This window comes from Rhodotorula paludigena (genome assembly GCF_050403205.1).
Source record: "Rhodotorula paludigena JCM10292 DNA, Rt_paludigena_JCM10292v1_ctg17, whole genome shotgun sequence".
Classification (NCBI taxonomy): domain Eukaryota; kingdom Fungi; phylum Basidiomycota; class Microbotryomycetes; order Sporidiobolales; family Sporidiobolaceae; genus Rhodotorula; species Rhodotorula paludigena.
The window spans coordinates 198,401-224,582 of NW_027481441.1; the positions used below are offsets into that span (position 1 = coordinate 198,401).

The window sequence follows — 26,182 nt, forward strand, 5'->3', positions numbered from 1 at the left end:
GGTGGTTGTCTCGCTGCCTTGCTCTCGCAGCGTGCGGCCGGTGCGGCGCAAGTCTGCTCCCTCCCTCACGCGCACCGCACCCTGCCTCTTGTGAGCTCCTCTGTGCAGAAGTTGCTCGTCTTCTCGTAGGCCCTGGAATGCACTTCAGAACTGCCCCGATCATCTGCGGTGCGCCGCCCCCGCCGCCGGCGGCGAAGATAACGGGCGGCCACGGCCGAGCAACGGATCCGGGCACGACTGCCGGCGAAATGGCTGCACTGCTTGGCTTCTGCTTACACGCTCACTCCTCGTGCACGCTGCATCGCGCTGCTGGCTTCGCTTGCGCCTCCTCAGTCTCGCACTCCACCAGCACTCCACGCTTGCCTGCGGAATCATGGTCTTCTACAAGCCTGGCGTGACCGACCACGGGCTACCATTCAACCCCTTCAAAGCATGCGTTGTCCCTCGTCCAGTGCGTCTGCTCTAGCGCTTTCCCGTTCTCCTGCTCTTGCTTCTTGGAGCGAGGCCTTCCGCTTCACGACCTTCCCTCAGCCCGCTGACGATGCTCTGCTTCTGTCAGATCGGCTGGATCTCAACGCTGAACAAGGATGGGTCTGCAAACATTGCGCCATAGTGCGTTGTCCTGCCCTGTTCTCCTTTCCTTCGAAGGACTGACGGACCTGTCTGCACCAACTGCAGCTCGCAATTCAACACCCTCTCCACCGACCCGCCTCTCGTCATGTTCTCGGCAAATCAGAAGCCGGAGAACGGCGAGCGGAAAGACACGGTGATCAACGCGGAGCGGGAGGGCGAGTTCTGCTGGTCCTTGAGTGCGTTTCGCCATTTGCTCTGGGCTCATGCAGCAGACTTCGCTAATAGGTGCCTGATGCTTACAGCTACCTACGAGCTGCGAGAAGCGATGAACATCAGTGCGATGGGCGTGCCATATGGCAATGACGAGTTTGAGCTGGCGGGCTTGACGAAGCAGGTCGGCAGCGTGATCAAGACGCCCATGGTGCAGCAGTCGCCCGTCAAGGTGAGCACCTGATCTTGCGGTGATGTCGCGCCAGCCAGGCACCGGACCGTCAGCGTTGACCGTTCAAGTCCACTCCCGCAACCTCACCTGCAGTTCGAGTGCAAATACCAGTCAACATTGCACATCCCCGGCAATGGAGCGATGGGCACAGTAGACGTAAGTCGCTTGCTTCTGCTGGTCGCGCTTTGTCGCGGCGTCCGGGTTTTTCTTGCGACCGTCGCTCCGCGCTTCCTCCGTCGTGGCGAGCTTGCACGGTTGACACTTTCCATCCGCCGCTGCAGGTCGTCATTGGGCGCGTTGTCGGTATCCACATTGACGAGAGCGCGCTTACGAATGGCATGATCGACGTCGCAAAAACGCAGCCCATCGCTCGTTGCGGCTACTTCCAGGTACGCTTGCAGATCGCAACCTGTCTCCGGGGCGCTCACAGCGGGCTTTCCTGTTGCAGTATGTCAAGCTCACGGAGACCTTCGACATGCTGGTACCGGGGGATGAGCGGACGCCAATGGCGCTGACCACGAAGCTGCGTGAGAAGGTCGAGGCGGACTCGAAGGTTGAGGGAAAGGCAGAAGACACTTTGGCAGCCGTTGCGACTCGTGCTTGACAATGTGCTGCGCACTCTGCCTTACTCCCCTATGAGGCAGGTTACCATACCGCATGAGGATGAGTCCCCGTTGATCAGCGCCGCACAAACCACTCTCATCCTCGACTCGAGGTGCTTCGACCTTGACAACGTTTCTCGCGTCTTTCTTGTTGCTTCCACGCTCTACTCCACTGTCTTCACGCCGCGGAAGTCTTCACAAAGGTTTATTTACTGAAGAGGGCTGTGTACGAGGGCAGAGGCAGTGGCTTGGGCAACGGCGGTGGCTTAGACAACCTCGCGATGCTCCATCTTGGGCTGGTCTTTGTGCTCGCTCGGGTGGTAATGGTGAAGCGCAGTGCGCTGGATGTTCTGTCGGAGGATGTACTTGCGGAACCAGAAGGCCGGCGACGCGAGACCATAGCGAGCCTGGCGCGCAGTGCTCATGGAGAAGACCTCGTCGAGCTCCTCGAGTGTCTGCACAAAGGCGCGAGAGGCGCAAGGGAGCAGTCGACAGAGTCAGCAAGATGTGAAAGCGGCGTGGGACGGTTCAGGACGTACGAAGGCCTTGGTCTCCGGGCAGAACATGAGAACCATCAACCACAGAACGGCGTTCCAGCCTCCGAACCTGTCATTGTGAGACCTGTGTCAGCTCGATGGCGATAAGAGCACAAAGAGAGCGCAGCGCACCAGTAGAAGGCGCCGGCGGGGGTCCAGCGGCGGATCTGAAGCGGGAACACGAGTGCCTGTCACGGGTGACTATGTCAGGGCGCGCTGCTCGCACGTCTTGGGAAATAACCTTGGGCATACATTCAGGAAGTTGAAAAACCCTGTGATTTAAAAAAGCGTCAGATCAGAGATGCGCAACCGAAGTGAACGAATCACTACGCACACGTCGTTGCCGTTGCGAGAGACATGCCAAGCTCGCGGACCTGCGGTCTCGCATCGTGAGCGGATAAAATCGCAAGGACCTGGCAGGACGCCATACCTGGAGCGGATACACCTCGGCGCTGTACGAGAAAGGCACAGGACCGGCACCCTATGGGGAGGATCGTTTCAAACATTGAAGAGACGCGCAAGGACAAGATAGGGAAGCGTACGGGTCCGTAGAAAGCGGCGAACAGGTAGACGCCGGTCTGAGCGGGAAGGTTGCGAGATGGTTAGTTCCTATATGAGCGCAATCCCTCAGACAGCGGACTGACCATGACCATGGCGAGCTGCTGCTGGTCAGTCTCGAGCCAGAAGCCCGATCCGGCGATCCACATGAACAACGAGAGGAAGGGGAGAGTGAAGAGCAGCTTCGAGGAAGGTGGGTTAGCGGCCGGACGAACGGACGAGCGATCTGGAGAAGAGAAGTCACCAGAGACCGCCTGCCCCATCGGTCAATCGTGAAAAACGCTGGGAACGAGCCGACCTAGGTGATCATGCGGATCAGTGCGGGCCAGACGGGAAGCACCCGCCTTCAGCATTGGCTCGGTCAGTTACTTACCCAGTTGATGAGTCTGCCGTCAGGAGAGGATGTCAGTCCACTGTTGATAGTCAAGAGCGCCACACACAGGCTGTACAAGCCGAGAGAGGTCTTACCCGTAACCGAACGATCCGAGTAGGGCGGTCGTAACACCCTGGCCGGCTTCCTGGAAAATGGTCGAGGAATAGTACCTAATCGCATGCAGGACAAAGTCAGTGCGAGCTCACTAGCAGCGAGAGCGCTTGCAGACGGGGAGGGCGTGAGTCACGAGGAAACGAGTACTTACGCGATCGCGTTGATTCCGCCTGATTTGGCAGAGAAGGCGGTGTGCGGGTCGGACATCACAAGCAGAGAGTGGATGGGGATGAAATGAGAGGCGAGGAGTTCCGCAAGTGACGGAAGAGTCGGAGGGAGACGAGCGGGTCAGTCCGCTGCTTCCGCTTAAGCATGACGTCGATACGCACAGAACTGCTGCATGAACCTGTCAAAGCAGACGTGTCACAAGGTCAGTACATCAGCATGACCATCCATGTGCATGAGAAGAGCGGAACGAACATGACCGTGCAGGATGCGAGCATGGCGCGGCGGTTGCGCGGGACCGTGACAAGCTCGACAAGTACACTGCGCTGGCGGCGGGCACTCATCTCCTCCTCGATCTCGATGCACTTCGAGGTGTAGTACATGTCAATGGCCGACTGCAGCGGCGTGCGACGGAATCTGAGGAACGCCTCCCACGCCTTGAGGTGACGACCTTTCTTCATGAGCCAGCGGGGCGACTCGGGCACAAAGTAGACTTGAGCACAGACGAAGATGGCGGGGAGAGCGGCACTGTTTAAGAGATAAGCGTCAGGCAAACCCTGAGGGGCACTGGAAGTTTCTCAAACACGCACGAGCCGAGCATCAGACGCCAGTTGAGACCCGTGATGTTGGGGACATCGTTGACATCTTTGAAGATGAGAGACGACACCGTGCCGAGGCAGATGCCTGGGGAAAATGGGAGCAATAAGCGCCATGAAATCAACTCTGCCGTCAATGGCTCGGAAGAGAAGCTAACCGAAAGCGGTCCAGGTCTGCCACTGCATGGCGAGAGCGCCACGGATACGAGCCGGCGCAATCTCCGCTGCGAAAGTGGGCGTTGTTGCCGACTTGGGACCGATGCCGAATCCGAGGAAGAGACGCGAGACGAAGAGGTGCTGCCAGCTGTTGGTGACGGCATTCCAGATGCAGCCAAGGCCAGCGCAGAGGGTGGAGATGAAGATGGTCCCGCGACGGCCAAAGTAGTGGTTGAGCGGGTGTCTGCGGGTCAAATGGTCAATTTCGCGGATTCTGACGCGCTCGCTGAACGGCGCCAACAGCACGAGAGCATACGTCAACCAGCAAGCCAGCAGAGACGCGCAGAGGTACGGAGATGAGGCAACCAGGCCGAGTAGGAGCGTGTCGGACGTGCTGCTGCTCCCAATTCTGCAAGAGAGGGGTCAGGACATCTCCAAACATCTCTGGAAGGCTTGTAAAAGTGTGTTGAAGGGCTGTGGGACTCACCCGAACTGCTCTGGCCAGTACAGATTCGCGCCATTGACTGAAAACGGCAAGAACGGCGAATTCGGAGTCAATGAGACGCAACCGGAGACAGCCAAGGGTAGAAACAAGTGATTGACAACTTACTGACACTCTGCGGGCCGTTGGTCAAGCGAAATCAGTGAATTGCTCGCCCATAAGTCAGTGGCTGCGACGGCTGAGGCCGGCTGGGAGACGAGAACGCGCTCGCATTGGTGGGCGAACGCACCTGGTCCTGCGCAAGTAGAAGCCGCGCGTTAAGCGAATGTGTCATCAGTGAAAAGTCGAGATCGAGGGGTTTGCAGAGGTGAGACGACGTACCATGCCCTGCACGACAGCAGACATTGAGCACATGAAGACCGTCCAGTACAGCGTCTTTGACTGGAGGTAGGGGTTCGACTGCACGAATGCGTGGGCTCAGTCAGACACGGTCATTACGGAACAGAACGAGAAGTGAGAAGGTCACTCACGACCTCGCGGCGCAGGATGTCCTTTTCCTCCTCAGACAGCTGGGTCAGACGCTCGAAGTTTGCGCGGTCTTGAGCGACAAGCGCAGCCTTGTAGAAGAGCTCGCGGCTCTCGGTGAGCCCGATGCGCTCGCACCACTCGTCGACATCGCGGAAGAGCTCCTCCTGCGATTTGCCACTGTTCGGTTGAGCGCCTGTCAGCCTGAGTATTGGCCGCGCTCAGCGACAAACAACGTACATGAGCGGGTTGGCCATGAGCGCGTCTACGCGCTTCTGCTGTTCGAGCGCATCCTCGGCTGTCGAGCCGACGATGGTGCCGCTCGCATGCGACACCGTCCGTGAAATCTTCTCGTGCATGCCGTAAGCGACAGCAGGTTAGGTGAGGGAAGCAAGCAAGGCAGCACGCTCTGCGACGAAAGCAGCGGGGCCAGGTATGCCGAAGCTCTTGGCACTCCGTAGGCGCCGGAAGGCTCCGCTGCGGAGGCCCCGACCCTGCACTCCCCTCGACGGCATTTCTTGTGCGATAGGGTCGAAGGGCCGGCATGCACACCGCCCGAGGCCGAAGACGGCAAGCTGAGAGCGTGCCAAGCCGTACAGATGCGCTGGCCGAGAAAGCTGACACGCGCGCCGAGCAGCAGTCTGCACAGCCCTGAGCCAACTGACAGGACCTGACAAGCCGCAGCACGCAGCTTCGTCCGTCCGTGTGCGTCATCGGCGTCCGTAAATTAGCTGGACGAAGGTTGAGCGATGGGTGAGGGCGACACAACGCGCACCAGCTCTGCCGGCGTGAAGGTGGTCCTGCATCGGCGCACTGTACCAATGCGAGCTTCGAGAAGCAAGAAGGCAGCATTCGAGCGGAGAGACGTGTGCTGATCGGGTTTGAGCAAAGCGAAGCGAGGGAGCAAGGGGGGACGTCTCCTGCACAAGCAAATTACGATGCGGGCGCCCGATTGTCCGAGATGTATGAGGCGCCATGCTCTGACCAAGTCTGCAACCGCAATGGAGGGGGAGGACGACAGCAGCTGGTGATCTTCGCTTCCTTCTCCTGCTCGCGTCTGTCCGCCGAAGCTCATGCTCTGAGATGGAGACTCTGGTTGCTGCGAGAAGGTGTCTTGATTCGTGTAGATGGCCACAGGTGGAGGAAGAGACATAGGGAGGAGGAAAATGGAGAAGGAACGAAGGGCGTAGGGAGGAGGGGCACAGAGGCGGGGATGAGAGGGTCGATATCCAGGACAGACGGAGGTGGTTAAATGCGAGTGAGAGTGAACGAGCAGAGGCAGGACGGGGGGGCGAGGATGCGCTCAGAAGTCGCCCTTCTTGTGCGCGGCCTGGCCGTCGAACTCGACGCGGTGCGCATCGAGGTCGAACGCGGCGTCGCAGAACTGCTCGATTTCCAGTGCGTGCTGCTTCTTCGAGCCCGTGGCCACCGACGAGGTGGGCCCACGACCGGCGTACTGCAAGGCAAAGCGTAAGGTGAGGACGAGGCGGAGGACCAGAGAACCGAGTTAGGACTCACGTAGATGCGCCTGTTGGCGTGGTGCTCCGTCTCCCGCATCGCCGTCTCCATCCTAGGCTGGACGTAGGTCCAAGCCCCGTTGTTGATGGGCTCTTCCTGGACCCAGTACGTCGTCGCGTTCGGGTAGCGGTCAAGATGCGGCGTGATGAGGTCGTAAGGAAGGGGCGAGAGCTGCTCGATACGCGAGATGGCAACGTTCTTGAGGCCGCGCTTCTCGCGCTCGGCGAGGAGGGTGTAGTAGACCTGGCCCGAGCAGAGGATGTGGCGCACGACGTCTTCGGGCGCGGCGAAGCCTTCCGGCTCGGACTCGGCAATGTAGCGCTGGAAGTACGTGTCGGGGCCGAACTCGTCGATCGACGAGCGCGCCTGCGGGTGGCGGAGGAGGTTCTTCGAGAAGAAGACGACGAGCGGCTTGCGGTAGTCGCGGTGGATCTGACGCCGCATGGCGTGGAAGATGTTGGACGGGACGGTCGGGTAGATGATCTGGAGGTTGCAGTCCTGGACCTGGCGCGCCTGCTTCTCCGGCGTCGGGTAGATGAAGGGATGGTCGTCGCAGAGCTGGAGGAAGCGCTCGATGCGTGCCGACGAGTGTTCCGGGCCCTGGCCGTCGTAGCCGTGCGGGAGCGACATGACGAGACCCGAGCGCTGGAGCCACTTGCGCTCGCCCGACGCGATGAACTGGTCGATCATGATCTGAGCACCGTTGGCAAAGTCACCGACTGCGGTCGCACAACGGAGTCAGCACAGCCACACTCGCAATCGGGTTGAAGGAAACGCACACTGGGCCTCCCAGATGACGAGGAGGGACGGGTCGACGAGCGAGTAGCCGAGCTCAAAGCCGAGCACGCCGTACTCGGACAGCGACGAGTTGCAGATGGTGACGGGCGCCTGCCCGTCGCCGAGGTGGCGCAGCGGCATGTACTGCTCGTCCGTCTTCTGGTCGTGGAGGACGGCGTGGCGCTGCGAGAACGTGCCGCGCTCGACGTCCTGGCCCGAGACGCGCACGTGCACCTTTTCGAGCGCGAGCGTGCCAAACGCGAGCGCCTCGGCCGTCGAGTAGTCGATGTTCTTGCCGTCCTCGACCGACGAGCCGCGCGTCTTGAGGATGCGCTGCAGGTTGCGGTGGACCGAGAAGCCCTCGGGCGCCGACGAGATGACCTTGCCGACGTGCTTGAGCTGGTCGAGCTCGACGCCGGTCGGGCGCGCCTCGAGCACGTTCTCCTTGAGCTCGCGCGGCGAGGGGAAGCCGTCCCACGACGACGAGAGCCACTCCTTGGACGTCGGCTTGTACTCCTTGGACTTTGTGAACGACTCCTCGAGGAGGCCCCACACCCAAGACTTGTGCTTCTCCGTCTCCTCGTCGGTGAACGACTTCTCCTTGACGAGCTGCTCGGTGTACATCGAGAGCGTCGTCGGCTTGCTCTTGATTGTCTCGTACATCTTGGGCTGCGTGAACATGGGCTGGTCGCCCTCGTTGTGGCCGTGGCGGCGGTAGCAGATGATGTCGATGACGACGTCCTTCTTGAACTTTGCGCGCCAGTCGGCCGCGAGCTGGTGCACGAACGTGACGGCCTCGGCGTCGTCGCCGTTGACGTGGAAGATGGGCGCGTCAATCGCCTTGGCAATGTCGGACGGGTAAGGCGTCGAGCGGCCCTGCGACGGGTTGGTCGTGAAGCCGATCTGGTTGTTGACGATGATGTGAACCGTGCCGCCCGTGCCGTAGTTGGGGAGGTCGTGGAAGCCCATCGTCTCGTACACGACGCCCTGGCCGGCAAAGGCGGCGTCACCGTGCAGGAGGAGACCCATGGCGGTGCTCGTGTCGGACGAGCCCTCAAAGTGCTGCAGCGCCTTGGTCTTACCGAGGACGACGCCGTCCTCGGCCTCGAGGTGGGACGGGTTCGCGACGAGCGAGAGCGAGACGCGCTTGCCGCTCGGCGTCGGGCGGACGTAGTTGGCGCCAAGGTGGTACTTGACGTCGGCGGCGGCCTCCTCGTTCGGGTCCTGCGACGGCGCGAACTCGGCCAGGATGGCCTCGGTCGGCTTGCGCACGACGTTGGCGAGGACGTTGAGACGACCGCGGTGGGGCATGCCCATGACGATCGACTTGACGCCGTGGTCGACCGAGCGGTCGATGAGGGCCTTCATGCCCGGGATGAGCGACTCGGCGCCCTCGAGGCCGAAGCGCTTCTCGTTCGGGTACTTGGACGCGATGAAGCGCTCGAACGAGTCGGACCAGACGAGGCGGTCGAGGATGGCGCGCTTCTCGTCGGCCGAGTAGTTCCACGGCTTCGGGATCTCGACGCGCTCGCGAATCCAGTCGCACTCGTCGCGGTTGGGGATGTGGATGTACTGAATACCGATCGAGCCGCCTGCAGGTGAAAGGTGGGTGAGTGCTGTGTCGCAAAGAGAGCAAAGAAGGCCTCTCACAGTAGATCTGCTTGCAGGTGTCGATGATCTGGCGGAGCGTCATCTTGTCGGTACCAGCGTTCTTGAAGCGCGGAAGGATACCCGCGCCAAGCTCAAACTCCTTGTCGAGGTCAGCCTCGGACCAGCCGTAGTGCTCGAGCGTGAGCTCCGAGGGCGTCGAGGCGTCGAGGTCGGCCTCACTCATGCCGAGCGGGTCGAGCGCGGCAATGTGGTGGCCGCGGACCTGGAACGCACGGACGAGGAGCTGGACCTGCAAGGTGTGCGGCAGCGCGTCAGCGGGAAAGTGCGGGCGGAGAGGGGTCAGAGTGGCGCCGCACCTTCATATGGTCCTCGATCTGCCCGCCGGAGCCGAGCCCGAGCGAGACGGGTGCGGGACCCTCGAGACTCTCGCCGAGGGCAATGGGCGGCGCCTGGAAGGCCTGCTGGCTGGGAATGCCACGGCCCTCGGTCGCCTCGAAGTAGGCGCGCCAACTCGCGTGCACCGACGACGGGTCCTGCGCGGTCGTTCGGTCAGTTCAACCTACTCGTGCTGAGACCTCGGGCGGTACATTCACGCCCGGAACATTGCTGTGAGGTGCTAGAGACATACACGTTTCCATTCTTCGAGCATGGCCTCGGCGTACGAAGCGTTGGACCCGGCGGCAAAGCCATCGCTGGGCGTGGCGGTGCGTGCGGCACTCTGTGCAAACGCGCGGGCACACACTGGGGCGGTGCGAGCATGCGAGAGGCTCGCGAGCGGTCGGGGCCGGGCAGAGGCCCGGAGGGAGCGGGCGGCGGCGAGCATGGGGGGCAAAGCGGGGAGGGTTGCCTGTGGCGTGGCTCGAGGGCTGGCAGCTGCACGCGTGCGCCTCTCGAGTCGGAACCGGCAGGGGAGCGCGGGGCGAGGAGGAGACGCCGCTTCCGAAGTCGAGCGCGCTTCGGGCTGACCCGCCGCCGCCCTCTCCTGCGCGCCCTCGCGCGTCGGATTGGCAGGGCGGGGCACAGCAGGGCTCACGAGTGCAGCAGCAAGCGAGTGGGCGCATTAGCTTCCCCGAAAGCGCCGCGGTCGCTGTCGTGTGCCCGCCTCTCGCTCGTCCTCATCATTGCTCGTGCCGGCTACCGCAGCCCAGCTCCGTTCCCGCTGCAAGCTGACCTGCGTGCTGGTTCTGCCTTGCTCGAGTCCCCTGGCCTGAGCCGATGCAGGCCTGCGCCGGACCTGATGCACTGTCGCTCGCCGTCATTCTTTCCCGCGGATCACATTGGCCTGCGTGCCGACTTGCACCGGGTCGGCTAGAGGTCATGTCTAGGGGCTCGCAAATCGTTGCCCACAGCCGTAGCATGGGTTACACGGAGTGTTGATTTGGGGTTACTTGCTGTCTCGTCGGCCTTCTCGTCCGCTTGTTGAAGTTTCGTGTCGCCGCTTCTATTCCAGCACATACATACCGACCCGTCTGCGCTCAGTATAGGCTTACTCCGCATCCGTCTCGTCGTCACTCGCCGTGTCACCGTCGTCCTTCATGCTGCGTCCGCTCGCGCTCCTCGCGCTGTGCGACGGGGCGACCGAGCTCCTCGCGCCGTCGTCCGACGCGGCGCCGAGATCCGTCTCGACGTCCATCGCGTCGTCCCCGTCCCCGAGTGCTGCTGCCGCCGACTCCTTGCTCCGCGGAGAAGCAGGCGACGTCCGCCGCTTCTCGAGCTGCGGCTCGAATCTATCCCACTCGTCTTGTCCGTGCTCCTTCCGCTGCTGCTCGTCTCCAACTCGCTCCCGCTCCTTCTCACCCGCCGCGCGCTTCTCCACTTGCGGCTCGAACCGCTCGTCGCCGCTATCGGCCTCGTGCTCCGCCCCTCCTCCCAGCCCAAGCAGCTCCTCGAGCGCGCTCCGCTCGAGCCCGCCCGCCCCTCCGCCGCCCAACCCCACCGCCCCTGGTCCAAGGGGTCTCAGCCCATCCTCGACGAACCCGAACGCAGGGTACGCGCTCCGCAGCCCCGTCAGCGGCGACAGCGAGATGCGCCGCCCTCCCGCTCCCGCTCCCGCGGCGGCCCCGCCGAGCCCGAGGCCGGAGAGGAGCGCGCCTGCCCTTGGCGTGCGCAGGAGAGAGTACTGGCTCAAGAGCGACGCGGCGGTAGCACCGGCCGCGTCGAGCGAGAGCGTTGGCCGTGCTGCATTCCCCGACGAAGAGGCATTCGCAGCCACGAGCGGGGCGTGCGAGGTCGACGGGCTCAGGAGGAAGAGGCTGGGGCGGCGCGAGACGGCGCTGGACGTGAGGCTCGCGAGAGGCGCGAGGGTCGGGTCGGATTCGCCCAGCGGGCGGAGAGGGCGGTATGGCTCGACGATGGCAAAGGCGCTCGTATGTTGAGCCTGAGCGGAAGGTGCGTCGGACGGCGCAGCGTCGGCGTGTGCAGCGGACGGAGGATCCTGCTGCATGGCCGCCCAGGCTGCTGCGACCGACTGCGCCAGCTGCAGCTGCTCGTCGCTCGGCGGCGGCGGCGCTGATGCCGCCCCGTTGACCATCGCAGGCGCGTAGAAGAACCCGTCCTCGCCCCTCACGACGCATGCCTCGCTCTCGCGCCTCCTCCTCGTTTCAGCCTCAACCTCGTCGCGCTCCTTCTCTCGCACCGCCGCGCGCCACCGCTCTTCGTGCACCCACCTGCGCGCCTCGAGCGTCTCGGGTGCGCGCTGCACCGCGAGCGCGATCGCGCGCGTCTCGGCGACGGCACTGACGGAGCGCGGCGACATGAGGGGCGAGGGGAGGAGCGGGAAGAAGTAGGTTGGGTCGGGGCGCGGGACCTTGGGCGGTAGCTGTGCGGTGGTCGGGAATGTCGGAAATGTCGGATAAGAAGAGGACGTCGGAGGAAGAGGAGGCGGAACGGGCAGGGACGGTGTTGCGGCTTGTATCGCGACTCGCCCGTCTGGCTCGACGACGACGATGTGCGTCGGACGCTGCCCCGTCTGCGCAAAGGGCGTCGGGTCCTGCGTGATGAAGGGTCGCACGGGACCCTGCGGCGCGCCGCGGTAATCCGGAGGCGAGGGAAGCCAGTCGCCCGGCTGGTCGTCGAGTCCGCCATCGTCCACTAGCAGGTCGCCGTTGTCGGCAATCAGGCGCCGCTGCATGCCCGAAAAGCCGACGCTCGGCGTCGCTGCAAACGACAGGAGCGCCTCTGCGTCCTCGAGTGGGCTCGTGCGCGACTTGCTCCCCCTCGTCGACGCCCTCGCGCCCTTTCGCCCAAGGCCTCCTCCGTTGACCGCCGCGCGGATCGCCTCGAGCTCGCGCATCTCCGTCTCGATGACGTCGGTCATCGTTGGTGGCGGGCGGAACGGCCTGCCCTCGGCGGACGAATGCGCCGCCTCGCGCGCGACGTAGCGCGCAGAGAGGATGCGGACGAGGCGCTCGAGGCGCAGGGCTTCGACGCGGTTCTCGTTGATGCCCTCTTGCACTTCGGCGAGGCTGCGGCTGAGGATTCGAAGAGGCGAGTGAGCGGAAGGATGGACTGCAGCAGAGAGATAGGCGTACCGTGGTGGTGGTCCATGTGTCCACACGCACTTCTCGCCGCGCATTTCGCACGACATACATACGGCATGACGCGAACACTTGACTGCCGGCGTGACGAACGTCAGTACCGCAGAATCCTCTGCTTGAAGCAAAGAGAACGCGAAGCACGTTTGCGAATCCTGCAGTTCTCGCCTGCACCAGTGCACAAGGTTTGTCATTTGGTCTGCGCTATCATCCAAAATATGGAATTGGAGAAGCACGCACAGCTAAGGTACCTCCTTTCCTTCGACACCTCGAACTCGCCGCCTCCCGAAGCTCCCGCCCCCGCACGACGCATCACCTCCTGCAGTTTCCTCTGCTGAGCGCTGGCCTGCTTCGTCGGCGGTTGCTGCTGTGAGCCCTTGACCGGGTCGCCTGCTGTCCCCCGGGGAGTCGGATGCGTGGGCTTGACGCGCATCTGCTCCTTGGGTACGCTGGCTGGCGGGCTCTCGCTCGTGCGGCGGGAGAAGACCTGCGCCGGGTCCATCAGGCGGAGTATATCGTCAACCTCCTGAGCGTCTGCCGTGCGGCTGCCGGCGGCCGGTGTCGCGCCGTCCTGTTGTGCTGCGCTTGCAGGAGCATCTCGCGGCGATGTTGAGAGCGATGCTGAGAGCGATGAAGGCGCAGCATCCGGCTCAAGCGGTGCGCCTGCTTCATTGTCGGCTTCCGTAGACGTCGCGCCCGGTGCTGGGGCTGGGGACGCGGCTGGAGGAGGATCCTCCTGCACTGCTGTTGCGGTGGGCGGAGGCGGATCGACTGCTATGTCGGCCATGGGTGTCTGCGCAGGGCTCGAGGAGCGACAGTCGCTTGAGGGTCGAAGCGCACGGCGGCTGTCCAACCCGTGCAGGTGGAGGCGTGAGCGAGCAGAGGGCGCACGAGTAGTGGCAGGGAGATAAGGGAAGCGGCGGGTTTGGGAAGCAGCCTCGACCGCCACTCGCGACGAAGGTCAGGATGAGCTCACGTGGGAGTAGAGAAGCGGGCAGCACCACAAGATGCGGTGAGCAAGGACAGCTCCGCGCTCCGCCGTGTCCGTTCGAGCGGACGTTCCCTCGGAGGCCTGAGCGTGGCCGTGTTTCGCCTTTACCGTGACGACATGTGTAACGGTGTACCTCTTCGGCAGTTGCACGGGCAGCATTGCGCAGTAGCTGCTGCAGGGACGAGAGACGACAAGCAGGAAGCAGGAGAACGAAAGAGCGAGAGAATCCGGCCTAGCGCATTGAGGCGGTCGGCTGGTTGTACTCGTGTGCACTCATGCAATGCAAGTCATCGCAGCAGCACTTGGTCCATCGAGAGCGGCGGTAGAGTCTCGTTGTAAGGAGCGAATCGGCGCAGGCCTTACTCGCCGGTTATAGTCCTCCTCGCCCCTCACAACGACGATGCTCCGCGCACCCGCACTCCGCTCGAGCACGCGTGCCTTCTCTGCCTCTGCGCGCGCGCAGACCAACATCCCCGTCCGGGCCGTCGAGGTCGAGGGCCGCAACGTCGTTCCCGCCGAGAAGCCCGAGGGCCAGATCACCCAGGCAGGCGTCGTTTCTGGTGCTCCTGGTGCGTGCTGCCCCTATTCAGACACCTAGAGATACGCACAGATCCGGCAGAGCGAGTGCTGACCGGGTTGCCCTCGCCGTCTCGCGTCCTCATCGCAACTCGCTATTCTCCTCGCGCTCGCCCTTTGATCCGCTCTGCGACCTGCGCAACGTGCTGTATACACCACATACAGACGAGCTCCACCGCCGACCCGTCCGCATCTACCGCCCCGCGCCCCCCGCAACCCAGTCGGCCAAGACCAACTCGCACGTCTGGCGCCTCGACTGGGACATCCTGCAGGGTGCCGGGCGATGGGAGAACCCGCTCATGGGCTGGGCGTCGTCGTGCGTTACCCATCCGACTCGTCTGTCAATGCCGCAGGACCTATACTGACTGCCCTCCTCTTGCTCCTCCCTACGTCCCGCCTTTCCCGCCCAATCTTCCGCTTTTTACCGCATTCTCGTGACGACAGGGGCGACTACGTGCAAGGGACGCACCTCAAGTTCTCGACCAAGGAGGACGCGATCGCGTTTGCCGAGCGCCAGGGGTGGGAGTGGCAGCTGCAGGCGCCCAACGTGCAGAAGTTTGTCCCCAAGAGCTACGCACAGTACGTCGAGCATCCGTGACCTCGACTCTGACACCCTCGCTGTTTCCAGCTGTCGCGGTTTGTGGCGGATACGAAGCTCACTCGCCCTCTCGCTCGTGCAGCAACTACAACTACTCGGCGAAGAAGCTCCGGATTCACCACACGTGCGTTCGGGCCTTTACATACTCGCCTACTGAGAAGCTCATACTGACGCTGCTCCTCGTATTGTGTTGCGTCGCGCGTAGCAAGTAGAGGTTGTGTCCGACTGGGTGTGTGTGCGTGTAACGCGGCGGGTCCAGTCTTCTCATTTAAGCAATTACCTACCAGTTGCGAGCGCGCTACTCTGTTCCTTTCCTGCAAGCGCAAGCGACTCTCGTGTCGTGTGCAAGGGGCCGAACTGAGGTCTGCCTCCGCCGTCGGTCTCTCTCCCTCACGCCCGCTCTTGGCGCTTGCGTCTGCTCGCTAGCCGCGACGATACCCAGCAGTGCCGCCGATACCCAGCACTGCTCTGTTGACGCTCTCCGGACGGCTGCACACGCGCAAGAACCCCGCAGTTCGCTCCACTCGTCCTCATCGCCTAAGCGATCGGCCCGATCAACGTCGACCCTGTGCAGTTCAGCTGGCTCGAGGAGGGACGCGCAGCTGCTTCAGAGCTCCAGCACGCGCGTCCAGTAGTGAGCAGGAGGATGGCGTTCGGCGACTCGGTCAAGCGCAAGTTGAGCGACGCCGAAGCTCTTGGAGGACCAGGAGAGCCGGGAGGAGCTCTGCCCGGCCCGCTCAACGGTGCTTCGTACGGTGGTGGCGTACGGCGAGGCGGACTGGCACGGCTGCGGCATGTCCCGCGCCAGGCATCGTCTCTCGTCCTGCGCATGAGCTGGACGAACCGCCTCGTCCTCGTCACGCTCGTCCTCCTCTGCATCAAGCTCCTCCCGCTCCCCTTCACCGCGCCCATCCCCGTCCCGCACCCCGTCCCCGCGCTCCTCGCGCGTGCGGCGCACTCGCACGCCCAGCGCCGCGCCAACGAGCCGCAGACGCTCGAGCAGGCCGTCGAGCGCTACCGCGCGCGGCACGACGGGCGCCGCCCGCCCAAGGGGTTCGACGCGTGGTACCACTTTGCGGTGCGCCGCGGTGCGTGCCGGATCGACGGGTTCGAGGGGCTGTACGACGCGCTCCGCGTGTGGTGGGGCGTCGAGGGCGCCGAGATCCGGCAGAGGATGGACCGCATGGGCGGGGAGGACAGCTCGGCGCTAGGGAGGGTGCGTGTGAGGGACGGGAGGCTCGTCGGGTGGGGCGAGATGCGGCAGGACGGCGTCGGGACCGGTGCGCGGGACATGGAGAACCAGTATGCGCGGGTCGCGTGGAGCGAGATGCTGCAGGGCTTGATCGACGAAGGCGTGCGATTACCCGATGGTGCGCTCTCTCGGGTCGAGAAACCGCGCGCGCAGTCCGGAGACGAAGCTGACGACGGACCCGCTCTGCAGTCGACTTCTTCGTCAATCAGCTCGACGAGCCTCGAGTGGTGCTGCCTTATGAGGAGCGCGTAGCTCTCGAAGCTCGAGGGAGACGGCGAAGACGTGAGCTGCCTGGTACTTCGAGACAACCTGTTTGTCCTCGCTCACCGTTCGTTCCCTCCGTGCAGCTCGACCTGTGCAGCTTGACGAATTTGTCCTTCATGAGCTCAACGCGCCCAACGCCCCCGCTGCCTACGACGTCATCCGGCAAACCTGTCCACCGGGTTCTGCCGCTCGCCGCGCGCCCCTCTCCCCTCTACCAGGCGCAAACCCGCACATCTCGCAACGCTACACCTCGCGCTTCACGACGCCCGTTTCGCGCGGCGCGTTCCTCTTCGACCCCGAGCTCGAGCGCACCTCGTGGTGCGATCAGCCGGACCTGCAAGAGCTGCATCAGACGTTCAGCCGCCCGCTGAGCTTCAGCTGGACGGACGGGCTGTGGCCCGTCTTCTCCAACAGCAAGATCGACGGATTCGCCGACATCCTCGTCCCCGCTTGGTACCAGTGGCTCGACAAAATGCCTTACGAGGAGGGGAAGGACGTCGACTGGAAGGGCAAGGCGAACCAGGTATGTGCGACCCCTCCGGCGCAGCCGTTTTGGGAGAGAAGGAGCCTGACGCGGCTTCATTCGAGTGCAGCTGTACTGGCGCGGCACCAATACGGGCGGTCGGTCGGTCGAGCTGAACTGGATGGGCTGGATGCGGTCGCGACTCGTCAGCAAGGTCAACCGCCTGATCGAGTGGGGTCACCAGGAGCGCGTCATCCTCGCATCGTCCGACAACAAGACGATGACGGCGGTGCTCCCCTCGACGGCGCTGAACGCCGCGCTTGTCGACGTTGCATTTACGGCAACGGATCATCACGGCGAGGACGGGTCGCTCGAGGCGCAGCGTACCGAGCCGTCGTTCCGCTTCACGGCTGAGAATTGGATCCCATTCTCGACCAACTACCTCTTCAAGGCCGTGCTCGACATGGACGGGACGGCCTACTCGGGACGCTTCCCAAGCCTGATGCGCTCGCGCTCGGCCGTTTTCAAGAGCCGGCTGTTCACGCAGGCGCTCGACGACACCCTCGTACCGTGGTACCACTACGTGCCCGTCTCGGTGCGCTTCTCCGAGCTGTACAACCTCCTCGCCTACTTTTTCGGGACGGCTTCGGTCCCGCGCGTCGCAGCGCAGCAGGGCTTCCCGGAGCTGTCGCCGCGCGACCTCGACGCTGTGCGGCATGGCGTCGCGCACGAGGAGGAGCTGTACCGCATCGCGATGCAGGGGCGCGAGTGGGCGCAAAAGTGCGCGAGGCGGGACGACGCGCTCGTGTATGCGTACCTCGTCGCGCTCGAGTGGGCGCGGCTGTGCGGCGACGACCGCGAGGGCGACGCGTGGTCCCTCGTGCTGTAGATAGACGAATAGACGCGCTGCGATGCACGCACACCCCTGTTGCTTCCGGTGCGTGGTTCAGGAGAGGCGCCCCCACCTCGTCGGCTCGCCGTCTTGGTGTGCCGATGCGCCGACTCCCTCTTCACATCGTCTCTCGCCAGCCTCCGCCTAAGCAGCAGGAATGACGCACTACGTCCCGCTTCGGTCGCTGCTCTCGCTCTCACGCTCCCGCACCGCCGTCTCCGCTCGACCGTCCCCACACCTCGCCCGCCGGCTTGCCGTCTCGCGGTCCTTCACGGGCTATGCACCGCATCTGACTGGCCTGACGGATGATCAGCTCGAGGTGTGCTCACTGCGACCCTGTCAAGGCCAATGGCGGGCGAACTGACAGGGAGTGACGACCGCCGCAGCTGCGCGAAACCGTCTCGTCGTTCGCAAAGCGCGAGATCGCGCCTCGTGCGGCCGAGGTCGACAAGGCCAATGCGTTCCCGCTTGAAATGTGGCAGAAGCTCGGCGAGATGGGCCTGCTTGGCGTCACGGTCCCCGAAGAGGACGGCGGACTGGGCAAGGGAGTGCGTTCTGCTACTTAGCCCGGACGAGCGATCCTTCCGCTTCCTGTGACTGACGTCGAGTCCGTCCTGCGCAGTACCTCGACCACCTGGTCGTGATGGAGGCGATCTCAGAGGCGTCCGGGTCCATCGCGCTGTCGTACGGCGCACAGTGCGTCTCATGCTCATTTGTATCATCAACAGGCATGAGGATACCGACTGACCTTTAGCACCCGTAGCTCGAACCTCTGCGTCAACCAGCTCACGCGTCACGGCTCGGACGCACAGAAGGAGCGCTACCTCCCCGGCCTCCTCTCAGGCAAGAGCGTCGGCTCGCTCGCCATGTCCGAGGTCGGCTCCGGCAGCGACGTCGTCTCGATGCAGCTGAGGGCGACGAAGACGACGAAGGGCGGCGATGAAGGCTACGTGCTCAACGGCGGCAAGATGTGGATCACGAACGGTCCGGACGCAGACGTTCTGATCGTCTACGCGAAGACGGAGCCGGAGAAGGCGTCCAAGGGCATCACAACTTTCATGTGAGTCCTCTCTCGCATCTCTTGAACACTGGAGAATGCCGTACCGAATTCGGACGCGTGCAGCATCGAGAAGGGGACGGAGGGCTTCTCGACCGCGCAAAAGCTCGACAAGCTCGGCATGCGTGGCTCAAACACGTGCGAGGTGCGAATCATGCGACCACGGCGCTCACTACATCCCGTAAACTGACTCGGTCATCGCGCCCAGCTCGTCTTCGAAGACTGCTTCGTTCCGTCGAGCCAAATCCTCGGGCAGCTCAACCGCGGCGCAGCGGTCCTGATGAGCGGTCTCGACCTCGAGCGCATCGTGCTGAGCGGTGGCCCGCTCGGACTCATGCAGGCGGCTTTGGACGTGCGTCTTGCTTGCTCTGTCGTTCGGCGAGGTCGAGGGGGCATTGGCCGCCCGCGCCTCCGCGTCAATGAAGAGAGCGTCGAGCTGACGCTCGAGCCTCACACTAGTACGCCCTCCCGTATGTGCACGAGCGCAAGCAGTTCGGTGTCCCCGTCGGCACGTTCCAGCTCATGCAGGGCAAGATTGCCGACACGTACACCAAGGTGTCGGCCTCCCGGGCGTACTTGTACAGTGTGGCGCGAGGTATGCACTCTTTTGTGCTTGTCGCTCGTACCAAGAGCGGTGCTGATCAAGCTCGTCGACAGCTTGCGACGAGGGCCATGTCTCTCGCAGGGTTCGTCCGCCTCATTCGCTCGGTTCTTGTCCATCGCAGCTGACTCGCTCATCCCGCCTCCGACTCTAACAGGACTGCGCTGGCGCAATCCTCTACTCCTCCGACCGCGCTGTCGAGGTCTGCCTCGAGGCTTTGCAGATGCTCGGGTTTGTCGCGTTTCGCCCGCTCGCTCCGCCGTCCCGCAGCCGACTAATAGCTCCTGGACACAGCGGCAACGGCTACACGAACGAGTACGAGGTCAACCGGTTCCTGCGCGACGCGCTGCTGTACAAGGTGGGCGCCGGGACGCAGGAGATCCGGCGACTGCTCATCGGTCGCGAGTTCAGTAAGTCGGCGGCTTCTCCCATTCTGGAAGCGCCTGGCGCTGCCTGGCCGCCCGCGCCTCGTTGACATGATGGAGCGCTGACAAGGCCTTGCGCACACAGACAACGACTTTGCTGCTGCGGCATGACCCCGCCTCCCGCTTGTGCCCGCCTCCTACACCTCCTCTCGTCCGTGCGCATAGCAATGTAAGCCTGTATGCAATCTTTCGTTCGTACGCCTGCCCTAATTTCGACTTTCAGAGGGGATTGGCGAGGAAAGCGACAGCGGGAGCGTTTGAGAAGGCTCAGCCCCCAGGACGTCCTCGCCTGCATTACATCGCCCGGGAAATGCTCACACGGTGGCAGTGCTTCTTGCGTGCCTGCGCCAAGACGAGCTTGGGCACCGTACTCCGCTCGAGCATTGCGCTCGACCCTCGCTCGCCCGCTTCGAGGGTCTCGCTCGCGCTCTTCTCCTCTCTCTCGTTCCTGCGCCTCGCCTTGCCCGCTCTCTTTGGAAGACGCCGCTCTCTTGCACGCTCGAGCGTCATCGCTCTCCGCAGCACTCGCCCGTCCCTCCTGTTTCGCTCTCTCGCGCCCTCGCGACCATCCACTCGCTCCCGCACCTCGTCTAGATCGCATGACCTCGCGCAGCAACTCACCGGTAGACGAGGGCCGACTTCCGACAGCGTGATCCGGTCCCCCAGAAGCGGGCACCAGGAGGACGCGGGCACATTGCGCGGGGAGGCGAAGGTTGCGCGGGCGCAGCTGGTGGCTTTGGTCGAACATGCTCACCAGTGCAAGCTCTTCTGTCAAATTCGGCTTTTTCGAGCTGATTATTCCCAAGTGCAGCCACTACCCATGTCCTGTGCAGGCGTGTTGTGGCGGCTTCGTTGGCTGGCCTTGATGACTGCGTCGACAGCGCCGACCTCAATTCCAGCAAGCTGTCTCCCCCGCACAGCAACCTTACGGACTCTACTGAGGTCTCGAGCGGTCACAGCGTACATCGTGCACCGCTTTGTTCACGGCGACTTTCCCGTCCTCGACGGCCTGCTCGACTGCCACGAGCCGAACAACGCCGCCCTCCTCGCCTGCCACCTCCGCACGTCCGGCCCGCCGCTCCTCGCGCTCTGGCGCACGACCCACCGCCCCTTCGAGCAGCAAATGGACTGCAGCGGAACCGAGCGCTGGGACGTCCTGTGCGACAACAGGGCGCAGATCGCCTACGCGAGCGAGATCCTGCGCATCCTCGCCGACGCGTCGTTGTTCGGCGGCGGCGACGCGAAAGATTTGATGTCGAGCGAGCTTGTGCGCGAGTACACGGAGAGGAAGTAGGCGTGGGAGGGTAATCGGGGAAATCGTGCCGAGGAGGCGAAGGAGGAGAAGGACGACGCAAACGGTGTGCCGGGTCGGTGCTTCCAGATCGCGCAAGCGCGCTGACATGTTTCGTAGCTGTAGAGGAAGACCACGAGTGGAGCCCTGCTCTGCACAGCGAACTCACCTGTTCCAGCTTGAGTGTGCAGCGTCACCAGAGCAAGCTGGTCGAATGCTGAGCAGAGTGGGATCGAGCAGCAAGTACAAGCGCACATCCTGCAGCAATGGAAAGAGTGTCGTCGTTGCCGCGCTGTATTCAGCGTCTACCTACCGGACGACCCACCCCTGCACCCTCTCGCCCTTCTTCTCGCCGTCGGGCCCAAAGTGTGCCCACGTCGCGCTGATCGACAGCTCGCGCGAGTTGTCCGGGTTCTTGGCGACCGTGATCGTGCCCTCGAGGCGGTCCCCTGTGTGCCTCCTCGACCCGGTCAGCACCTCTCTCGCTCGCTCGAGAGAGAGAGAGGAAAGAGGGAGGCGGGACGCACCGACCGAGACGGTCATAGGGTCCTTGAAGACGAGCATCGTCTGCTTCCAGTGCGTCGGCGTGTCCCACGCGCCCGTCGTGAAGAACACCTCGCCCTCGGCGCCCGCGACGCTCGCGTCGCGCTGCGGCGGCGAGAGGAGGCGCGGCGCCGAGGTGAAGAACGTGTCGAAATGCGCGAGGAGCGCGTGCAGCGTGATGTTGTGCGGTTCGTTGGGCGACGAGAGGGGCGCGCGCGTGATGGGGAGGACAAAGGGCGAGGTGAAGGAGAGGGACGAGATGGTCGCCGTCTGGGTGTAGATGTCCTGTTTGGCGAGAATGGCTGTCAGCAACAGGGCACGGCAGAGAGAGGGCGGACACGGGGCGAGTCCCGGACGCACCGCAATCGAGACCTCGTCGCTGACGACCTCACCATTGTCGACGACCTCGATGATGGCCTCGTCCTCGATCTTGTCCTTCATGGCCTCCATCTTGAACCCGTACACGTCGTCCCAAAAGTCGACGCGGTCGGCGTACCACGGCTTGCCCGCGAACGCGCTCAGGAGGATCGACGTCTGCGACGGGACCATGAGCCCGCCCGGCGCGAGGTACTTGTCGCGCGCGTACAGGACCGAGTCGAGCATGCATTCGTACAGGAGGCAGTAGCCCTGTGCGACGCGCGAACGGGATCAGCTCTGCGGAACGAGCGGGGTCGCTCTGGAGAGTCGGCGCAGCGAGAGAGAGAAGACGCACCATCCACTCGGAGATGATGACGTCGACCTTTTCCGGAAGACGGATCTCCTCGACCTTGCCCTTGATGACCTCGATCGTGCGGTCAAACCCGTTGGCCTTTACGTTGCGCATCGCCTTGAACGCGACGTTGCTCGCGTCGACGGCGTACACCTTGCGCGCGCCGGCCTGCGCAGCAAACATCGAGAGGATGCCCGTGCCGCACCCGACGTCGAGGACGACCTTGCCGTCGAAGCGCGCGGCGTTGGACGGGTGCAGGATGAAGGAGCGGTACGCGAGCGTGCGCACGCGGTCCTTGAGCATGATCTCGTGGATGTCTGCGCAGCGTCGCCGCTTCGAGTCAGCCGCACTGTCGACGACCTTACACTGACAGACAGAATGACGCACCGTTGTACTGGTACGACTCGTAGTAGTGGTCGTCGTCCTTGTGGACCGCCTCTCCCTGGTCCTCGTCCGTCTCCTTCCCCTTGCCCTTCCCCTCAACGGGAGCAGCTTCTTCCGCCGCCGCTGCCGCCGCGTCCTCGAGGCCCATGACGCCACCGAGACGCGAGCGCACGATGCGGCGCAGCTGGTCGTTGGCCTGGTGCGCGTCCGAGAGCTGCGCGCGCAGCGCGTCGATCACGTCCTGTGCGGACGGGTCGAGCGACGAGGGCCCGGAAGTGGAGGGGACGGGAGGGGCGAGACCGGCGGGAGCGGAGGAGGAGGAGGAGGACGAGGCATCGGGCGCGGAAGAGGGCGAGAGGACGAGGGTGTCAAAGTCGAGCTCTGTGGGGGCTGGCGGGGTCAGCGGTGACTTCGACATAGGAGGCTCGGGTGTGCGCACGGAGGAGGGGGTCGTCCTCGATGACGGGCTTGAGGTACTGGTCGTCGTCGAGGAAGGGAGCGTTGCGGTCGAGGCGGCGGAGGGAGGCCGGGTCCGGGTTCTGTGGCGCAGCGGGGTCAGCTCGGGGTGCTCTCGAGTGTAGACTGGACGACGTACGGTTGCGCGGATCCAGTTGATCAAGCGGATGCGCTCAAAGAAGTCTGGGAGGGTTGAGAAGGTCAGGACGGGGGTCGTCGGGGCGGGGTCGTGCGAGAGCGCAGGACTCGCCGAGGGTGTGTGCGACGAGGGCAATGTCTACGTTGTGGTGGTCCCTGTCGTGCTCGAGGGCGAGCCTGGCCGAGGGGCAGACGTGCGCGCTGAAGAGGCACTGCGCGGGCTGCTCGTCCTCTGTCCAGTCGTCGAAGGTGCCGTCTTCGGGCGAGTCCGAGTCCGAGTCCGAGTAGTGGCTCATCCTGGGTCCCTGGGTGCTGCTAGTCCCTGCGAGAGAGAGAGCTGCGCGAGGCTGGCGGTGCGCGGGTGGCCGTGCGCTCGTCCCCGCGCGCGCGCTCGCCGTCGCCGCCCCGTCGCCGTCGTCGCTCTCCTCTTTCTCTTTGTACACCGACTAACGACGTGAGTCTGCGCTAGCTCGTGCACACTGCACTGCTTGGCCCCAGCGCCACCTCGTACGAGCGCACAGCGGACCGCGAGCGAGTGTGGGCACGCGTAGTCGACCTAGAGGGTCAGCTCAATGGGCACCTCTGGCCGCCTACAGCGCACGCGCAGGCCGGGCAGCATGCTGGACACGGTCACAGAGACCACAGGGAACAGCTGGGACAGGCTTCGGACCAGCACGGCGACATCCCGTGCGACTGCCAGGACGGTGCACTGACTTTTGCTCGCGCATATTGCCTCACCTCGCTCCACCTCGCACACTGCACCCGCCCCTGCCTGCCTGCCCGCGCACCACTCGTACTCGAACAGTAAAATGGCCAGCCGTCCCGTCGTCCAGGTCCGCTCGCTCGCGGGCGAGTCCACGAGCACCCTCCCGCTCCCGGCGGTCTTCACCGCCCCGATCCGCTCGGACGTCGTGGCCCAGATCCACAAGTCGGTTGCCAAGAACCGCCGCCAGCCGTACTCCGTCGCCGAGAACGCTGGTCACCAGACCTCGGCCGAGTCGTGGGGCACGGGTCGCGCCGTCGCGCGTATCCCCCGTGTCGGCGGTGGTGGAACGCACCGCTCGGGCCAGGCTGCGTTCGGCAACATGTGCCGTGGCGGTCGCATGTTCGCGCCGACCAAGATCTGGCGCAAGTGGCACGTCAAGGTCAACCAGAACCAGCGCCGCTTCGCCGTCGTCTCGGCCGTCGCCGCGACCGCGCTCCCGTCGCTCGTCCTCGCCCGCGGCCACCGCATCGAGGGCGTCTCCGAGATCCCCCTCGTCGTCTCGAACGACGTCGAGTCGATCAAGAAGACCAAGGAGGCCGTCGCCGCCCTCCAGGGCCTCCAGGCCCACGCCGACGTGACCAAGGTCATTGCCTCGCGCAAGGTCCGCGCCGGCCGCGGCAAGGCCCGCAACCGCAAGTTCCGCCAGCGCCGCGGCCCGCTCGTCATCTACAACGAGGACAACGGCCTCGTCAAGGCGTTCCGCAACGTTCCCGGTGTCGAGACGTCCAACGTCCGCTCGCTCAACCTCCTCCAGCTCGCGCCCGGCGGCCACCTCGGCCGCTTTGTCATCTGGACCGAGGGCGCCTTTGCCCAGCTCGACGAGATCTGGGGCACCTACGACGGCAAGGAGTCGGCCAAGTCGGGCTACTCGCTCCCGATCAACAAGGTCACCCAGACCGACATCTCGTCGATCATCCAGTCGCAGGAGGTCCAGGCTGTCGTGCGTCTCTTTGCCTTCTCTCTTTCTCGCGGCGGGCGACAACTCGACGGTTGACGAGGCTGACTCCGCTCTGCGTCCTCGCTCGCGCAGCTCCGTGAGGCCGGCTCGGCCATCACCAAGCGCCCCTGGACCCAGAAGAAGTCGGCGCTCACCAACCGCGTGCGTCCCACTTCCTTCTCGCTCACCAGCGAACCTCGCCCCCTGACCTCTTCTTCCGTCTCGCGCGCGCACAGGCCGTCCTCTTCCGCCTCAACCCGTACGCCAAGACGCAGCTCCGCCAGGCTCACGCCGCCGAGCAGCGCGCCAAGGCCGGCGCCAAGAAGCAGGGCCACAAGCAGGCCCAGCAGCTCGCGTCCAAGGAGTTCAAGGAGACCCTCCTCTCGTGCGTCGTTCCCCCTCTCTCTCCTTCTGCGTGAGGACGGGTCGCTGACGTCCGATGCGTATGCAGGGCCTGAGCGCATCGCGTGATGTCGCTTTCGGTGCGAGGGCGGGAGGTTGGGGAGGAAGCGCGGTGTTCGTTCGTCGTCCTTTCTCCTGCAAAAAACCAACTTTCGGCCCTCGTCGCTTTTCTACGCCTCCCCTGAAGCGAATTTCCTTCGCTTGCTCTTTCTTTGCTGTCTCGCTCTGCTTCCCTCGCTCGCCCGGCTGCTCGTTGTGGTAAGCATGTGTGGGATGCACATGTGTGGGATGCATTGCGCCCTTCGCGCCCTTCGTCCTTAGCCCCTCACTCTCCACCCTCTCGAGCTGTAGCGCTCGTAGTTTCTCCAGCATCTGGCGGTCCGGGGGCGGAGTCGTCGCCTTCGTCCTGGCCAGGGGCAGGCTTGACGTCGAGGTGGTGCGCGAGGCGGACGAAAACGGGCGATGGACGTACTGATCGAAAGGAGGCTCGTCGTCCTTTTCTTCCTCGTCATCGCGGCCCTCGTCCTCCTCGGTCTGGTCCTCGACGTCCGCTTCTTCATGCTTGCACGAGCCCTGCCCGACAGCATCCCATGCAGCGTCCCATTCAGACCTGAGCAAGAGGCCAGAGCGAGTCAGCGCGGGCAAAGACAAGAGGTAACAGCGAGCGAGCGAGACGGGCGCGAGCGAGAAGAGCGAGACGAGACGCACTCGTTAATCCTGCCGCCGAGCTCGTCGTTGTCGTCGCGAAAGTCGGGGTGCTCGAAACCGCCGAGGTCGCGCCCGTCCTCGTGCATCAAGCCTCTTCGTCAGCCGCTTGCTCTAACGTTGAGTTCCTGTCTCGCAGGTCGGACACGACTCGCGCGCTTTCGCTTTTGCCCGAGAGGAGGGTGAGATGCGAGTCGAGCCCGAGGGTGGC

General features: G+C 64.0%; 9 protein-coding genes across 9 annotated transcripts; 5 read left to right on the forward strand and 4 right to left on the reverse strand.

Annotated features, from left to right (window-relative positions):
- Positions 1–373: 373 nt before the first annotated feature.
- On the forward strand, positions 374–1,619 carry JCM10292_001689 (flavin reductase family protein; the record flags this gene model as incomplete). The annotated part of the gene is made up of 6 exons (XM_076648641.1): positions 374–451; positions 560–612; positions 679–809; positions 876–1,015; positions 1,297–1,404; positions 1,464–1,619. The coding sequence occupies 6 exons, from the start codon at positions 374–376 to the stop codon at positions 1,617–1,619; spliced, it is 666 nt and encodes a 221-aa protein (XP_076505830.1).
- Positions 1,620–1,883: 264 nt separating this feature from the next.
- JCM10292_001690 (sugar porter family MFS transporter) lies at positions 1,884–5,441 on the reverse strand (the record flags this gene model as incomplete). The annotated part of the gene is made up of 23 exons (XM_076648642.1): positions 1,884–2,072; positions 2,157–2,223; positions 2,286–2,341; positions 2,406–2,425; positions 2,488–2,527; positions 2,584–2,634; positions 2,696–2,731; positions 2,798–2,893; positions 2,956–3,009; positions 3,085–3,097; positions 3,180–3,254; positions 3,350–3,368; positions 3,528–3,544; positions 3,619–3,891; positions 3,954–4,047; positions 4,118–4,359; positions 4,432–4,524; positions 4,603–4,639; positions 4,726–4,732; positions 4,847–4,852; positions 4,939–5,016; positions 5,088–5,262; positions 5,323–5,441. 23 exons carry the CDS (start codon positions 5,439–5,441, stop codon positions 1,884–1,886), a joined length of 1,857 nt encoding a protein of 618 aa, XP_076505831.1.
- Positions 5,442–6,385: 944 nt separating this feature from the next.
- KGD1 (alpha-ketoglutarate dehydrogenase KGD1) lies at positions 6,386–9,811 on the reverse strand (the record flags this gene model as incomplete). Its single annotated transcript, XM_076648643.1, has 6 exons — positions 6,386–6,538; positions 6,601–7,319; positions 7,380–8,969; positions 9,028–9,277; positions 9,345–9,521; positions 9,617–9,811. 6 exons carry the CDS (start codon positions 9,809–9,811, stop codon positions 6,386–6,388), a joined length of 3,084 nt encoding a protein of 1,027 aa, XP_076505832.1.
- A 663-nt stretch (positions 9,812–10,474) lies between these two features.
- Positions 10,475–13,308, reverse strand: JCM10292_001692 (uncharacterized protein; the record flags this gene model as incomplete). Its single annotated transcript, XM_076648644.1, has 2 exons — positions 10,475–12,458; positions 12,773–13,308. 2 exons carry the CDS (start codon positions 13,306–13,308, stop codon positions 10,475–10,477), a joined length of 2,520 nt encoding a protein of 839 aa, XP_076505833.1.
- Positions 13,309–13,912: 604 nt separating this feature from the next.
- Positions 13,913–17,554, forward strand: JCM10292_001693 (uncharacterized protein; the record flags this gene model as incomplete). The annotated part of the gene is made up of 8 exons (XM_076648645.1): positions 13,913–14,081; positions 14,254–14,404; positions 14,533–14,667; positions 14,769–14,810; positions 15,329–16,056; positions 16,128–16,220; positions 16,286–16,725; positions 16,796–17,554. 8 exons carry the CDS (start codon positions 13,913–13,915, stop codon positions 17,552–17,554), a joined length of 2,517 nt encoding a protein of 838 aa, XP_076505834.1.
- Positions 17,555–17,714: 160 nt separating this feature from the next.
- On the forward strand, positions 17,715–19,751 carry JCM10292_001694 (isovaleryl-CoA dehydrogenase; the record flags this gene model as incomplete). The annotated part of the gene is made up of 11 exons (XM_076648646.1): positions 17,715–17,876; positions 17,944–18,105; positions 18,180–18,253; positions 18,321–18,617; positions 18,681–18,759; positions 18,823–18,966; positions 19,074–19,209; positions 19,272–19,300; positions 19,373–19,446; positions 19,510–19,625; positions 19,726–19,751. The coding sequence occupies 11 exons, from the start codon at positions 17,715–17,717 to the stop codon at positions 19,749–19,751; spliced, it is 1,299 nt and encodes a 432-aa protein (XP_076505835.1).
- Positions 19,752–20,386: 635 nt separating this feature from the next.
- Positions 20,387–20,934, forward strand: JCM10292_001695 (uncharacterized protein; the record flags this gene model as incomplete). The annotated part of the gene is made up of 2 exons (XM_076648647.1): positions 20,387–20,462; positions 20,600–20,934. The coding sequence occupies 2 exons, from the start codon at positions 20,387–20,389 to the stop codon at positions 20,932–20,934; spliced, it is 411 nt and encodes a 136-aa protein (XP_076505836.1).
- Positions 20,935–21,240: 306 nt separating this feature from the next.
- Positions 21,241–23,457, reverse strand: JCM10292_001696 (uncharacterized protein; the record flags this gene model as incomplete). The annotated part of the gene is made up of 8 exons (XM_076648648.1): positions 21,241–21,380; positions 21,459–21,759; positions 21,835–22,101; positions 22,187–22,500; positions 22,571–22,948; positions 23,007–23,106; positions 23,163–23,206; positions 23,274–23,457. 8 exons carry the CDS (start codon positions 23,455–23,457, stop codon positions 21,241–21,243), a joined length of 1,728 nt encoding a protein of 575 aa, XP_076505837.1.
- A 513-nt stretch (positions 23,458–23,970) lies between these two features.
- Positions 23,971–25,322, forward strand: JCM10292_001697 (uncharacterized protein; the record flags this gene model as incomplete). Its single annotated transcript, XM_076648649.1, has 4 exons — positions 23,971–24,867; positions 24,958–25,026; positions 25,101–25,249; positions 25,316–25,322. 4 exons carry the CDS (start codon positions 23,971–23,973, stop codon positions 25,320–25,322), a joined length of 1,122 nt encoding a protein of 373 aa, XP_076505838.1.
- Between the last annotated feature and the right edge of the window lie 860 nt (positions 25,323–26,182).